General features: G+C 49.3%; 1 protein-coding gene across 2 annotated transcripts; it reads right to left on the bottom strand.

The window, feature by feature from the left end:
* Positions 1-552: 552 nt before the first annotated feature.
* Positions 553-14,855, bottom strand: COPS8 (COP9 signalosome subunit 8). 2 transcript variants are annotated; one of them, XM_043578251.1, is made up of 8 exons: positions 14,188-14,855; positions 13,056-13,126; positions 11,684-11,732; positions 10,349-10,481; positions 5,732-5,839; positions 3,685-3,747; positions 2,451-2,498; positions 553-1,528 (listed from the first exon to the last, which is right to left on the bottom strand). In XM_043578251.1, exons 1-8 carry the CDS (start codon positions 14,578-14,580, stop codon positions 1,449-1,451), a joined length of 945 nt encoding a protein of 314 aa, XP_043434186.1. In that variant the 5' UTR covers positions 14,581-14,855; the 3' UTR covers positions 553-1,448. The 2 variants fall into 2 exon arrangements, with proteins under 2 accessions (XP_043434186.1, XP_043434187.1); XM_043578252.1 differs by lacking the exon at positions 14,188-14,855 and adding an exon at positions 13,948-14,097.
* Between the last annotated feature and the right edge of the window lie 861 nt (positions 14,856-15,716).

The raw sequence follows: 15,716 nt of genomic DNA, 5'->3' as shown, positions 1-15,716 counted from the left end.
AACAGTAGAAAGTCCTCCTCCTTTCCAAGGGGCCATTCTGGAGAGGACCGTGTTTCAGCACACGGAGGTCTTCCCTCGGTCGTTGACGCTTCGAGAGCTGCACGGCACCGCCCTGCACACCCCTGTTTACTCGGCGAGTCCCTATCGGTGAACACTCGGTTGACTCCAGTCCGTTAAGAATAAGGCCCGCGGAGACAACGTGCACTCAATACCGGCAAATTCAAAAACGGGAGTCATCGCTGTCCAGCTATCGACCCTCCTGCTTCTTGAATTTCCACTTCCGCAGCTGTAAGACAAGGCGGTTTTTAACATGACTTCTACATCTGAGTTAAATAAAACGTTAATTTGAAACGTATTTCCATAAATGTTAACAGTAACTGAAAAATGGGTTTAAAGCGGGTGAAAACATGAATGACGTGCCCACTACCATATAGGTCATTTGTATTTAACGAAGAAATTCCTATCTCGAGAGCCAGTGACAAACCAGAACGTATCCATAGAAAGACCAGGATGGGGAAATTTCCAGAAACGATCTCAGGTGACACAGCTGAATTCAATTAAATATTTATTGAACAAATGCAGAATAAATGAAGGGGGGGGGGGTGTTAGCCTGAAGACACACGAAACACCTCCAAACAGTCAGAGGCCATCGCACAAAAACTGAGAGACTCGTTCAGTATTTCTCCAAAAGGCGGAACTCGAAGCGAAGGACGGGTGCAAGCAACCGTGGCTGCAGGGTGCTGGCGGCACAAAGCGGATCGCTCGTCGTGAGAACGTCTTTGCCAGGACAACGCCTCTCGCCCTACGCTCCCCTTCCCGAGAAAGGACTACGACGGCTCGCGCTCCTGAAGGTCTCCGATAGTCGCGTTTTCACGGCGAGCCCTCACAGCACGGGCAGCGGGTGTGCTGACACCCCCAGGAGCTCACGCTCTGCTGGCTGAGGACACGGCCTTTCCTCCTCCGCCACGCGTCAGCACTCGGGGTGTGGTCCTCGGGGCTGGGGAGAAGGGGAGCACGACCTCTGACGGGGGGGCTCGGGACCCCCGGCCGCTCCTCAGCTCCCACGCGCGTCGCTGTTAAATGTCAACCCTCGCTGCGGACGGGGCTGTGCCGCGTGCCGCGCAGGGACAAACGGCTGACAGGCGCCGTCCCACGGGAAGCCGGGCGGCCGGGTTTCAGGGGTCACCAGGAAATATAAACTGCGTAATACTGACGGGCCCCATCCAAATTGTCAAATGTTACAAAACAAGAATCGTTTCAACAACTATTCAGCATAATGTTTAAGGACAAAATATATAATATATACTTTATATATGTATTTTATCACATACTCCGCAAGGAATGCCGAGGTGCTAATCCAGCCAATAGGTTGAAAATAAAAATTTTACTTTTCTCTATTTGTCAGTATACAGGATTCTGGAGGTGGATCTTGAACTCAGAATGACATATCAGTTTTCGAGGAAAGCCACGTAGTCGGTCAGTCTGGCTAACTGCTGCTCGTTGGGGATGGGCGGGACTGGGGCGGGCTCTGCGCATGCGAAGGAGAAAGAGAGAGAGACAGACGGTCAGACACCCGAGGAACAGTGCCTTGGCCCCACCACCCACGGCTCCAACGGAAACTTTATTACTGATTTCGGACATTTTTGAAAAATAAGCCAAGAAGTCTCAAGTCTCAGGAGTGGTTCTCCTAAACTGGGAGTAAAGGCACGTGTGGCTTTGTTGAACTTCCCATGTTAACATGCAACATCTCTCTTTTTCTTTATAAAATTGTTTAACGTTTATTATTGAGAGACAGAGAGACACAGAGTGTGAGCAGGGGAGGGGCAGAGAGAGGGGGAGACACAGAATCCAAAGCAGGCTCCAGGCTCCGAACTGTCAGCACAGAGCCCGACGTGGGGCTCAAACTCACAAACCGTGAGATCATGACCCGAGCCGAAGTCGGTCGCTCAACTGACTGAGCCACCCAGGTGCTCCACCACATCTCTCTTAACACAGCTCTTCTTGGAAAGACACCCGCCCATGTGACACAAAGTCTGGTGAATAATTACCAAGGGCTCACTGTGTGCCAGGCACTGCTCTAGAATATTCGGTTGTCAGTGAACAAAAAAGCCCCACAAAGAACCCCATTGTCAAGGAGTTTAGTGCCAGCTTTTAAGTTAGCGCACGCCAGCCTAGGGATGCCGTCCGAGTAAGCGCTCGGGAGGAGCTCTACCACGGCTTCCCTACGCGACATCAAGGAGGCGCTGTGGCTGGGTCAGGAGGTGCCACGGCCTCAACGTCAGCCACACAGGAGAACCCACCTGGTCTCGCTTGTAACCAAATATGTTATTATAAATAGCAAGTGCAGAATTTAATCTCTTCCTTTACAAGGTTAGAGCTAAGAAAAACAGATACACACGACAAAAAAGAAACAACGAAACATGTTTTAAATGAGCATAAAAGATACACACCTGATAGGGGAATAAACCGGTTGAAGGAAACATCCAGGGCCCCTGCAACTAAAAGTAACAACTGAATTTACACAAGTTGCCGGCAAGAACTTTCACAGAGAACACGTCATTTTTAATGCATGCGATGGCACTTATGGCCATTTAATTCTTCTCTAACAGAGTTAACAATTATGCTCTATTCGATCACACGAGTCTTTTTTATTATGGCGGTTTCTCCAGCATCTAGACTCGCTGGGACCATGTCTCACCACTTCCTGCACCTTCACGGGGCAGAACCCACCAAAATTTGAGTAATTCTTTACGGTCAGGTCAACAATGTCTACACAACAGGAATTCAGAGCAGGTGGAAGGAACTTTGGGTTGAAGTAGAAGGCTGTATGGATGTGGGCATGAAGGCCGGCTCGAAAGGCGTGGGAGAAAAGGCCAGTCCTGCTAAGCTCAAGAGAGACCTCCAAGCAGGAATGAGCACGGCTCACTTCAGAAGAAGACTGCAGGACTGCAATTCAGATGGGGACGGACCGCGAGGCCAGGTCAAATAATTTAAGCCTTAGAAAGCCAAAGAGCTTAATTTCGTGAACACTGAAGCCACTGAAAGTCTTGTATCGGAGAAGAGTTTACATGTCTACAGTACAAGGAGAAAATATTTTTTAAATATTTTTAAATATTTTTTAAAAAAAGCAACAGTTTTGATATTAAGGATAAACACAGAAGTAGCCCATCCTGGGTCGCTTGGTCAGTTAAGCGTTCGACTTCGGCTCAGGTCATGATCTCACAGTTCACGAGTTCGAGGCCCGTGTCGGGCTCTGTGCTGACAACTTGGAGCGTGCAGCCTGCTTCCGATTCTGTGTCCCCCCCCTCTCTGCCCCTCCCCCACTTGTGCGCTCTCTCTCCCTCAAAAATAAACATTAAAAAAAAATTAAAAGGAAAAGAAAGAAATGGCCCCATAAATAAAAGGATGGGAGATTAACGCTAGTAAAAATTAAGTTGTAATAAGGATTATAAAAAGCCCGTATAAAATAGTCTTTTATACAAGAAACACATGTTCAAAAATTCAGGTCAAACGAGGTATCTTTAAGATCCTTTCTACCACAAGTGTCTGTCGGTCTGTATCTGTACCGATCCCAGTCACTTTCACCTTGTCAGTCCAGAACTTTCCATACATTACCCAAACCCAGTGCCTAAGACCCTGGCGCAGTTTCCTGAGCTGCACCCACGGATGAGGAGCCCCACCTACCTGGCTTTTTGGGCATAACCATCCTTGTGGTGGAGTCGGCTTGCCATCCTTGTTCTAATATACCTGAAAACACGTATTTAACACACAGATGAAGAAATGACCACGAAACCCCCATAATTTCACATTTAAGATCCACCATCTGTCCGTGACACTACTCGTATGGAAGGTGTGACCAGTGCAGTTTACCCCGTAATGTGTATTTCTACCAGAAAAGTGTGGCAGAGACAAGAGTCTCCGGTCAGCTTATTTTTTAAATGTTTCTAAACCTGTATCCAGCCCCATTTTACTCTGCCAGACTGACACAACCCTTAACAGATGACCCGTCTTCCGTAAAGGGTGTGTTCCAAGCGTGAACCCGGTCAGCGTGACTAAAAGCAGACCTGAGGGGGACAGACAGGACGGCCTGCCATCCCTGCACCGACGATAACAAAGACGTTGCCAACGACGGAGACAACTGCTCACACGCGGTGCTGGCCAGAGGGCACTGCTCCACGGGGGTCACTGCAGGCAACCATCGCATCACTCTACACAGGGGGACACAGGGCCACGCTTAACTGACGTGGAAAATGAAGTCTGAATTCCACCGACGCGTCCCAGCCCAGACGGTTAGCAGGGGGCCGGAAGGAGGGTACCCGGACTCACACTCAGGCAGTCACTTAAGATCTGGGCTCTGGGGTATGTATGTTCTTTATTATGTGATAAGCTACGGATCAATTTCAAGAAGTCAAAACAAACAAACGTTTGTGAGTAAGTAATGGTATGATTTGCCACAACAGCTCTCATCAACCTGCCTCCTATGAGACTCAAACTGTGGCGGGCTTTGGAAATTTAGGAACAAGCTGTGGACTCAACGGAGTTTCTGTTTGGGCCGGAGACGCAAAAATGTCGATCATGGGAAAACAACGCTACGGGCCGTGTACAACATTCTACAGCGATCCACCGAGGGGAGGAGCTGGTCTGGGGATGACCTGGGGAATGAAAATGCAAAAGCATGTCTGGGGGCCGGAAGGGAGGGGAGGTACCGGTGAGAGACAGCGAGGAGGGGTTTCCAAATGTGTGTTGGGAGGGCAATTAAAATTATTTTCGTAAAAAAATACATATATCAACATGTTGACTTTCAGAGGAAAAGAGATAATTTAAAGAAATTACAGAGTTTAAGCTCAGAATTACTAACATAATGCTACTCTCCCGGCATACTTAAGCAACTTTACTTTCTTACATCCCGTGAACGTTTCCCACTGCTCGAGAGAACTGATGTGATCTAGTGGATGCGGGGCTGTGTCGGGCGCCTTCCTCCTCACCCTCGGACAGCGTCTTCCAGTAACTCTGTTCCCACACCTCCCTTCCCCCCGCCCCTCCCACGCTCAGCGCACAGTGGCTCCGAGCTTCCCTTCCCGGGCATCAGCCTGGGAGGACACATCGCCAGTTCACAGGCCCACCGTTAACTCAGGTTTTGATCGAACCTCTTAGAACTAAAAGCAGAAAACGTTCGGGGATCCAGCCCTGGGAACAGGGTAAAAAGTGGCCACGGGAACATCCAAGAGGCCCCCAGCAAGAGCTAGAACGGCCACGTGCAAGGACGGCACGCCTCACCGACACCGCCAAATGCCCGCTTCCAACAACGGCAAAGTTGTCCTTCGCAGAGCTCTCGTTCTAAGGTGACACTAACTACCTCTGGCAAAAAGTGCTTTGAAAGTGAGCAGGAACACGAAATCTCTCATCCACACCCGGAAATCCAAGAAGCTCTGCGGACTAAAACGTTGTTTCTTTAACTCATCAGGTGGTGACAGCGGCCGCGCAAAATGGGTCCACACACAACCGCACGACCTCCCCTCATGGCCACGTGGACACTCACGCGGAGCCAATGCAGGGCTCCTGGGGGTGGGGCTCCAGGCCGCCTCCTGCCCAAGCCCCCGCTGTGGCTGTGGGACCGTGCGGGTTCCAGATCGCCTTCTCAGAGGACAAACACCACCTACATCTCAAAAGCATACCTGCCCTAGTAACTTACACTTTCGCTTTTGCTGAAAGTAACCAGCAAGCCCCATACCTTTCACGGCCTCTTCCACCGGGAGCCCCACAAAGGCTGCAAAGTCGTCAGCGATGATGGAGGTGTAGGCTTGAGAGACCAGGGCAAAGGCTCTTCTCCGTGTGGCATCTACGGCGGGGGTGGAGGGCGACACAACACAGTGAACCAAGAGAACTGGCTTTTTTAGTAATTAAGTTACGTCACTGTCCTTGTCCAACTTTATCAGCAAGACTACATCAACCCAAAGGTTTCTACGCTTATAGATCCACGTGCCTGGTGTGTAAGACGCGCTCAGGTATTGCCGAATAAACAAATCATCTTCTTGTGCTTCCTCTTAGACAGCAAATCTCTCTCAGGGGACAATAAAAATGGCCCAGGAGGAAAAAGTTAATAAATAGAAGAACCAAACTCCAAGAAAACTTCATTTAAATATGTTTATGTACTCGGTATACAATTTTTTTGAACCTCTTTTAATCCCACTTAAAAACTTAAGACTGGAATGAATGGGGCAGAAATTATCTACTTCAGTAATTAGCTGTCCTTTCTTAGGAGGCTCTCTGTTACAGGATCACACCTAGGAATTTCAGACAAACCGTATAACTACAGCACTCTTCTGTTCAAAAGAAAACCACAGGCCCCAAACGCCAAGCCAACAAACCGGGACTTAATACCTGACACGCCTTCAATCTCCGCTAGAAATAATCCTAACCAGTAAGTCAGGGATTTTCTGATGGGCTCGGGAGAGTTAATCTGCCACAGGGACCCTCTCCATCCCTGCTCTACCCTTAAGGGAAGATGGCCTGATGGAAACAATCCTTTTTCTTTTGCTAACACCTTCCCTGCCCCAAGTTCCTTCCTACCATTGTGTACGGAGCCCTCCGAGTCCCCTCTACTTGCTAGGTGGAATGTGGCTCGACACGGTCTGCTTAGAAATGCCAGTTAGGTCTGCAGATTTGCTCAGTTGAAGTTTTGTCCTTTGACACTTCCTAACTTTCAAGTCCGCTCTAAACTCTTGACTTAATTTGGGCTCAGATCCTAGGGTCCAGTCCTGAATGGCTGAGCCTAACAGGGGGGCCGCCAACAATTCCAGCGACACCCCCCCGCCGCCCCCCTGGAGGTGACGGGTGGGACCTCCCCAGGCTTCAATTCCCACATTCCATGTCTCAGAAATGAGGCAGAAAAGAGTGGACGGTTGCAGGTTAGGAGGTGCGGTCCGGCCAGCCTGGCTTCCACCCACGGCTGCCTCGGCGACGCAAGGGCTCCCCCACCTGGCAGTCAGCATGCGGACAAATACTCTGCGTGTTACTGTCCACATTCAACAGGCAGGGGCGTACGTTCCTCACGGCCCCACGACACAGCGACATCCTCTCCGTTCCTGGGACATCGCCCGACGACTGCACCAAGCTGCTCAGACACCCCCTTCCACTTTGCCCCCCGGCTCCCAGACGAGCCTCACACCTCTCTCGTCTTGGCCTTTGGGTTCACGCTGTCATGTGGTTTCCGCTTGGACTCCTAGGTCTGTTTACAAACTCTGCCTGCAGCGCTCGGGTTCACGGCCATCTCTGCTCTTCTCTAAATGCACAGCACTGCTCACCCCGCCCGTCCGCGCTCCCATCACCTCAATTATGCCCTAACTTCCTACAGGAGGGCTGCTGTTCTTACTTTCCACCCGGCCCCCGGAGTGCCCGCCCTCTCTAAGGGTGCGCTAAGTACACGCCTGTTGACTCTACCACCGGACCCTGGCTTGGGCCCTGTTCTCTCGTACTTCTTAAAAACCGCCGACACCCATCGCGCTCCTCCACCTCCCACTGAGCCTGACATCCTCTCCGCTCCCCTGAGCCCGTGCGTGCTCCTCCGCCGGCACCTTCAGCCCGCTCCTTCCTTCCTCCTACCGGCCGGCTCTGCACCTGACCGCACGTCGGGCTTGAACCCGCGTCAGAGATGGGGGATCCTTCCCTACTGAAGGCCACAGGCACTCAATGAAAGAGAGCTGCCACAAGCAACAACAGAAAGGGAAATCCAAGTGTCCACCAGAAATTATACCCGCCTGGTAAACAAACAGACCATATTTTAAAAATATTAACTTTGGTTCAAGCCCCCTGGTCAGATGCTTAGAACTGAGTGGAGAAAGATGGGGAGGAGAACAAGAATGGTGTGGGAGAGAGCCGGAGAGGAGAGAAACTGAGGCAGGCCTGGCAAAGGGGAGGGCAGCACAGAGGGCGCGGGCTGGCAGAGGAAGCGAAAAGCCAGGCGGGGTCCCACAGGGTTGGTCAGAGGCCACACACCTCGAGCTGCTTTCACCCAGGGCCACTGGTCACCGTGCCACCCTTAAGACCTGGGAAATGTGTCGGCTCCTGTGGGCGGGCATTAGAACCACACGTGAGAAGGTGGAATATAAACGGAGCCAGCACCTAATGCCTGCGGCCGTTCAGCATGGGCGGAAGCCCTGGGGAGACGCTGACAGAGCGCTCATCCTGTCGTGTGGACGGCACCTACAAGTGTGCATTATCTACCCCCACCCGCCAACAGCTAGCGCTGGACACGGAGAGAGGCTGGGCTAGCAGTCCCACACTTTCTAATCCACCTCTGCCCTTCCATTCCGGGGGGGGGGGGGGCCTGGACACTACGGCCCAGGGGACCTGCATGGCCTGCTCGCAGATGGGTCACGGGTCCGGTGAATGCGTGTCCTCCGTGCCCTCCCGGCCTCGCTCTGGCAGAGCCACAGCTCCCGGGGGCAGCCCCTTTCCTGTGGCTCCAGGAGTGTGGGTCCCTCGCTCTCTCCCTCTGGGCCCCGTGGAGGAAGGGCCCACAGGGAGCCCCTGGGTGCTTCACCGGCCGCTGGTTGCCATTAAAAAACTAGAAGGCCAGCTCCTTCACTAGCTTGTCTTTAGTTAAATGCTTTTCAACCTTCTAAGACTGTGACTAACTCAGAACAGAAAAGGGAGAGATTGGAGAAAGTCACTGTTCTTAGAACAATCCAGAAAACAGAAAGCTTGTAACACATTAAAATGCAAAACATTAAATTTAGCAGTAATTCAAATCTGTGAAGAGACTTCCTTCACCAGGCTGCATTTTATGAAGGCAAATCCAGTACCGTTCGTGAACCTGGGGATTTGTAAAATTCTTAGGATAGGTCCAAAAATATTGCGGTTGAACACAAGACTGCTTATCCGTGTTAAGTAAGTATACTTAGGTGTTTACACATATTAATTCACCTATGACCCCCCAAGGCAAGTACTATTTATGATCCTGCTTTACAAATGAGAAAAATAAGGTACTGAGGGGTCACTCGAGTGACGGCACCGAGACCTGAACTCCAGAACTAGGGCTGCGGACCCCAACCCCCCACCACGTTCTGCTACACAGCCTCGCAGGGGCCTGCCGGACGCCTTCAAGGCCTACTTAATGCAGTGGGCCGGGGGCAGAGGCGGCACCGGGAAGAAACACCGTACACCCACCGCAGGCACAGGTGGGACGTCTGCCTGATGCGACAGGACAGCCGAGCCCTGGTCCCGGCAAGGAACCCGCCGCAGACCGTGGGGACACGGCACGCGGCCTGGGCCCTCACACCGCGACCCTAAGACTGAGCCAGATCCTCCGAGAAAGTCCACCGCCACACCGAGCCCTCCTCCGGACTCACACGAAGAAGGTGAGGCGGTTTCCCTGTGGGAGCATCCGAACCTGCCCCTGCTGTCCCCGGGCGACCTCGTACCGCACGCCTCCCTCCCACCTGCGGGCCCGCGGTCCTGCTCACTCCCTTCATATTTAAAGGAAGCGCCTCCTGTGCGATCCCTGACCTTGTTCTGTTTTACGCTGATGCGGCTTCGCCGTTCCAAGAGAAATCAGGTCCGTCTCAGAAGCAACCTTCACCTCCTGCTCCCCTGAGAAGGCGCTATCCCTTGACAGAGGGATGGGCAGTTAGTTATTCAAAACCCCTGCTCGCTGACCCCTCCAGAGAAGGCAGGCAGGGAGCGGAGGCAGGTGTTTACTACAGAAACCAGGTAACCGCATTAAGAGATCGCTGTGTGAATTTGTAAGACTGAACCAGCAAGACTGGGACAGACGGTCAGGTGTCCGGGGTGGGAGAACAGACAGGCAGGGTCCAGTTGCATCGTAGGATCAGTGCCATGTCACACGGACTTGTAATCTTTCAAAGCAATTGAAAACCATTTGAGCATCTATGTACTGAAGTGCTGAATTACAAACCCAGAAGCTGAAGACAAACCCTACCAAAGGCTGAGGTCGACAACCTCCAAAGCATCGTCTCCACTTTCAAACACCTGGGGTTTAAGACCTTAACCACCCCACAGCTTGGGCTTCTTAGAGTGTTCTAAGATTTCATTTTCGTCGCAAAAATCTTCCTACTGACAAGAGCACTTTCAATTTAGAATTAAATTAAAGAGACAGCGAGCGAATCCCTTGGCCGCCAATAGAATTTCAAGCAAGACCAAATGAAGACACGTGGTTACAGCAAATCCTTCCAAAAGAATTTTGAAAGCTGCCCCACTCACCTAGCAGAAAGTAACTTTTTTTTTCTTTTTAAATTAGATCTATTAAAAAAAAAAAACTGACTGACTTCAACATTACAGCACTTAGAGAACAGGCCTAATTTAATTTTTAAGCACAAAGAAACACTACCTCTAAGTGCTTCCATGATCGGCTGGACTGTCTCAGACCACTGGTGTGCGTTGATGGTCGAATAGATCCCAGGGAAATCTCTCTGCCAGATTCTTTGTCCTACTGACCAAATTCCCCCAAGTTCAGAGTTCGCCTGCAATAAATATTACTGCCTTTGAGAATATTCAGTCTGCAGATTTACCAGCAACTGTATCTTAAAACATAATTCAACATTTCTTTTAAGAGGTATAATGACTTCTTCAGCCCAACCACCGTCAAAAAGGATTTTAAATGCTGTGGACAGTAAGGTAAAATCTATCTGTGTGGTTTGTACAAGTTTTTATTATAATAGAAAATTAAAACCTGAAATGATCTAAAAATAGTTCAGAACTAAGTCTGGTAATTAATTTTCTTACACATCATTTTCAAAAACATATTTGTTACCTCATATATACACATACATAATATACATGATAGAGCATATTAATATACGTGTGCATGTAAAATATATGTATGTATTTTTTGGATATAACAAAATTGCTAATAATAAAGACTGCCAATCTAAGATGTCCTACACTGTAGCCTCTCCCAGGACAGAATTCTCACTAACATCACTGAAACTATGAGTGTCATTTACAATTACTTTAAGTAAATGAAGCTGGACAAACAATCCAATCTTACTTAATAGAATCTCTGGAAAAGAAAAAGAGGGTAGAAACACTAAAATGAATTTCTGCTGAATATCAATAATGAATAAAAGAATTCGGGTGAATTCTTGGTCACACTCTGTGACTATTTAAAAAACTCAATTCACATTTATGCTGGAAACAGTGAATCCCATGAAGTTAAAAATGTATTTCATTTCACTTTGGAAGAAACTTTTAAGAGGCGACTTCCTCTAATCTCCCATCGAAACTAAGAAATCTAAAACGCTAACTAGCAAAAGATTTCAATGCTGTGAAAATCATTTTTAGAATATTCTTGTCAACAACACCAATTTCAGAGAAATACCATCACGGGAAACTGCATAAATCAGTTACAAAAGGGGAAAAAAAAAAAATCCAAACCAAACCTTCATCTAAAATGTCTCAGCTGTTTGCCAGGCAAAGTGACACTTACAAGGTGTCTCAATAAATGTGATCAGAAGCTAAGTACAGGTTTCTATACCATCCAAGGGAAATTCAAATTTCTGATTAGACAACTTTGTAGATCTGTTCTTAAACTTTAATACCACTTTAGTAACTACTCCTGTGAACCACACAGGAAAGAAAACAGAAACCTTAAAAACTTTAAAAGGTTGCCATTTAAACGAATGTTACCACATTCAAATAGTAGCATATGCTAAAGAATACTTACCGATTTTATAGCAGGTGGTATCCTTTTCCAAAGATATCTTGCATTATTCCTAATTTACATCCCCCCAAGAAAGAACAAAAAGAATGATCTCAATAAATGTTCAATATTCTAGATCTCACTGCAAACACACAGAAATAGACTTAAAAGTACTCTGTATTAGATAGAATGAAATTGACTTTTATATAAATTTGTCCAGGGGAAGGAAGAGCAGCTTTCCAGGCAAAAGGAAATGAAATATTTTTACCAAAGTAACATTCTGCCATTTTCGGTGCATTTTTTATGAACGATCTGGGTCTCAAATTAAGGCAACATGCACCAAACACACGAACACTTAAGTAGATAAGGTATAGACACACAAAAATAAACAAGTATCTATACTTTCAAGGCTCTGGAACGTCCTGACAACGAACACGGTGCACAGTGCTCACCACGAGCCCTCCTCTCACCAGTGGGCACAGAGCCACCAACACTTCGAGGTGGTTTTTAAGAGTGTGGAAACCTGAACCACAACACACGTATGATGACAGGATTACAAAGCGAAACCGACAGTTACACAGTGTACGGGTCATAGAAATCTCGGGTGAGTTTTCTAAGAGATACGAAACCAGCTTTAATAGAATTTAAAACAACACTTAAATAGAAATCATCAACGGCTCGTAGCACTAGAAGGGACTCCTTCTGTACGCTATGCTTTCCGACTTTTCTTCGATAAACATGAATTAAGAATAACGAAAAAAGGACACCTTTCAAGAAACCTCTTGGCTTTCTCAATCTTCCCTTTTGGTTTCTCTTGGTCTATGGGTGACGTGCAAAATGAAGTAAACAGAGATCTTAAGAAAGTTTAATTAAGGATGAAAAAGGACAACAGAATTAAAGGAATTTACAGACAGTGTAGTTTCTCATAACAAATTAGAATGTTTTTTAGAGAATATATGTATATTTTTTTTGACTTTTTTTTTTTTGAGACAGAGAGAGAGACAGAGCATGAGCCAGGGTGGAGCAGAGAGAGAGAGAGAGGGAGACAAGGAATCGGAAGTGGGCTCCAGGCTCCGAGCTGTCAGCACCGAGCCCGATGCGGGGCTCGAACCTATGAGTCATGAGACCATGACCTGAGCTGAAGTCAGACACACAATCGACTGAGCCGCCCAGGTGCTGAGAATATACGCACTTGTAAAACAAGTATATTTTAAAACAACTCGGCCTAATCATAGTTTAAATCATGATTCATTATATGAAATATGTGTATTAAATAATACAATTAAAGACAAAGCTCCTTGCGCCTTATATTTTAATGATGCTTCTTCAACGCAAGAATAATTTCTGTAACTCCTGGGGACGTGGCTGCTCTTAGCTTCAGGTAGAAGGTACTTACATGTCATTATGGAGCAGATATAAAGCCAAGAGCTGACCATACACTGGGGGTGTAGCAATTCCTCCAGGAGCCTAAAAGGCCAAAAATGGAAAACCTTATTTACACTTACACTTTAAAAAAAAAGTATTTTATTAACAGGAACCTAAAAAGTAAGCCTATTTTTTGATACTTAGTACTACAGACGTAGAAAGAGCTTTAGAGAAGGTACGGAGCACTAAAAACCAGTGTTAGGTTTAGATCTGCCATCAGCTGTGATTTATCTCCTTCTGAGCCTGTGTGTTTGAAACGGGATCCCTTTCCCAGTTCTCAAATTCTTATATGGTGTTACTCTTAAAAGAACAAACGTTTCCAATTCCAAGAGAACCCTAAAGCACTAGGATTCCACCACCCATTGTATCAAACACGTTGAACGGCTACGTGATGAGTAATAACAACAAAAAATCACAGCTGAGCTACAAAGACATTTCTCTCTGCCTTCAAATTTAATGCATTCAGCAAACACATATTAAGTGTCTACTAGTGAGCTGCTGCTTCTGGCTGTTGTATCCTTTGGTTAGTTAACTTTTTATTCTAATGTGATACATGCTTTTTCAGTGACGGGGGGGGGGGGGGGCTCAATGAACTTTAACATCTGCATGACCGAACTTCCAACAATCCTACTGAAGGCAGAACAGTCAACTTAGGTAATAATGTTATGAGACTAAGGGCTTTCTGAGTTAATAAAAAGGTTACTTCTTCTTTGGTCTGTGTACGCTTGCTCACAAATGTCTTTAATGAAATCCACACTCCCTCGCCTCCCACCACCCGGGGAGGAAAGCTGCCTGGTCCCGTTCACACAAGAAGCATCCTGAAGGATGTCAGGAGCGAAGATGCACAGGGTTCACGGGCTCACTAGCTGAAGACGAACCACCACAAGCTCCGGGCGCGTTCGGGGAGACGGGGACGCGTTCGGGGAGACGGGGACCCGTTCGGGGAGACGCAGCCTTCGGAGCAGGCCCCGGCGTCCCGAGCTCCCCACGCGCGGCTCCCACGCCCGCCGCGAGCCCCGCGGGCCCCGTTACCCTGGAGACCGGCACCGCCCCGGGGCCGCGGAACACCCCGCGGCTTCTCCCAGCGCGACGCGACCGGCTACCTCGAGCTCCTGGTTCTCGCACTGATCCAGCAACTTTTTGAAACTAAAGGCACTGTCCGCCATCACCGCCACTGGCATCTTCCCGGCAGGTCCCGCCGCGGCACCTTCCCGAAAGCAGACCCCAGACAGTCCCTCGGGCCGTCGCGCCCGCGATGACGTACCAAGCCGCCGACGCCGCCGAGCGCCCAGGCGCAGGTGCGCCGTCGGTTCCGGCGCGTCGTCGGCCGCCGCTGCGGCGGGGCAGGCTCGCCGCCGCTCTGGCCGGCGCTCTCGCTGCTCTGGAGGACCGGCCCGGCGAAGCCGCTTCCCGAGCGCGCGGCCAGACCGGGAAGGGAGGGGTGCGCGCAGGTTCGGGGACCGCTCGGCGTCTCCGCGGGGCGGCCTGACGCGCATGCGTACTTCGAGGCGCCAGCCGCGCCTGGGGATTCCGGGCAGGAAGGCCGATCGGGCGGCCCCTCCGGGTGCGGGGGGTGCTCGGCTGCGGGGCTCTCGCCCCTCCTGCACCCCCAGACTCGCGTGCGCTGAAACCGGTCGGGTGTGGGCTTCTGCCCAGGACCCGGCGTGGCTGGGCCGCTCACCGGGCGTGGAGGTCTGGCCCCGGAGGTCCGGCCCCAGACCGCCGCCGCCGCCTCGGGTGTCGTCCAGTGTCCCTCGCCAGCGGACGCGCTCGTGTGCAGTGTTCATTGGCCTACACGTCCTGGTGCCCTTCGCGAGACCACCTCGGAAGAGGCTCGCGTTGGTGTCCTGCGTAGGGCTGGCTGCACAATCTGTGGGCCCAGAGCAAACTGAAAATGCAGGACCCTTGTTCAAAAAATGGGGTGGGGGGAGGGAAGTGCCATTTAGGGTAATACAAGGTAAAGCTTTTTCCTTTGCAGTGTATCTCACCTTTCCAGAGTGCTTTTTTGCTATTTAACATAATTCGAAGTAAATAAAAGTTAAAAATATAAATTATTAGCATGAATCTCACCACCCATCTTTATATTGCGCGCTGCCGCTTTTAAATTCAGATGTACATGGGGCGCCTGGGTGGCTAGGTCGGTTAAGCCTCCGACTTCGGCTCAGGTCATGATCTCAGGGTCCGTGAGTTCGAGCCCCGCGTCGGGCTCTGTGCTGACAGCTCAGAGCCTGGAGCCTGTTTCCGATTCTGTGTCTCCCTCTCTCTCTGCCCCTCCCCTGCTCATGCTCTGTCTCTCTCTGTCTCAAAAATATATAAACGTTAAAAAAAAAAAAACTTTAAATTCAGATGTACGTGCATTTAACCCCTGAGTGGCATGACAGAAATCACACAATCCATATTTCATAGCTCATACATTTTCAGCACATTTACGTGATCACACGCACGTAATACGAGTAAGAAAGAGCACAAGCGAGTTCCTTGGACATTCATGTCCCTTAGGACACCTTGCCTTCGTTATACATTTGCAGAAAGTTCAGGTTCCAAGGGAAAATGTGGCCTCTCGGGGCTATCAGCATGCGGCTCACTCAAGTGTAGACACAGGGTGCTTACCTTGTGATTCCACTTGGAGTCT

Source organism: Prionailurus bengalensis, chromosome C1 (assembly GCF_016509475.1).
Source record: "Prionailurus bengalensis isolate Pbe53 chromosome C1, Fcat_Pben_1.1_paternal_pri, whole genome shotgun sequence".
Lineage (NCBI taxonomy): Eukaryota > Metazoa > Chordata > Mammalia > Carnivora > Felidae > Prionailurus > Prionailurus bengalensis.
The sequence above is the reverse complement of the archived record's forward strand: the minus strand, read 5'-3'. Positions and strand labels throughout refer to the sequence as shown.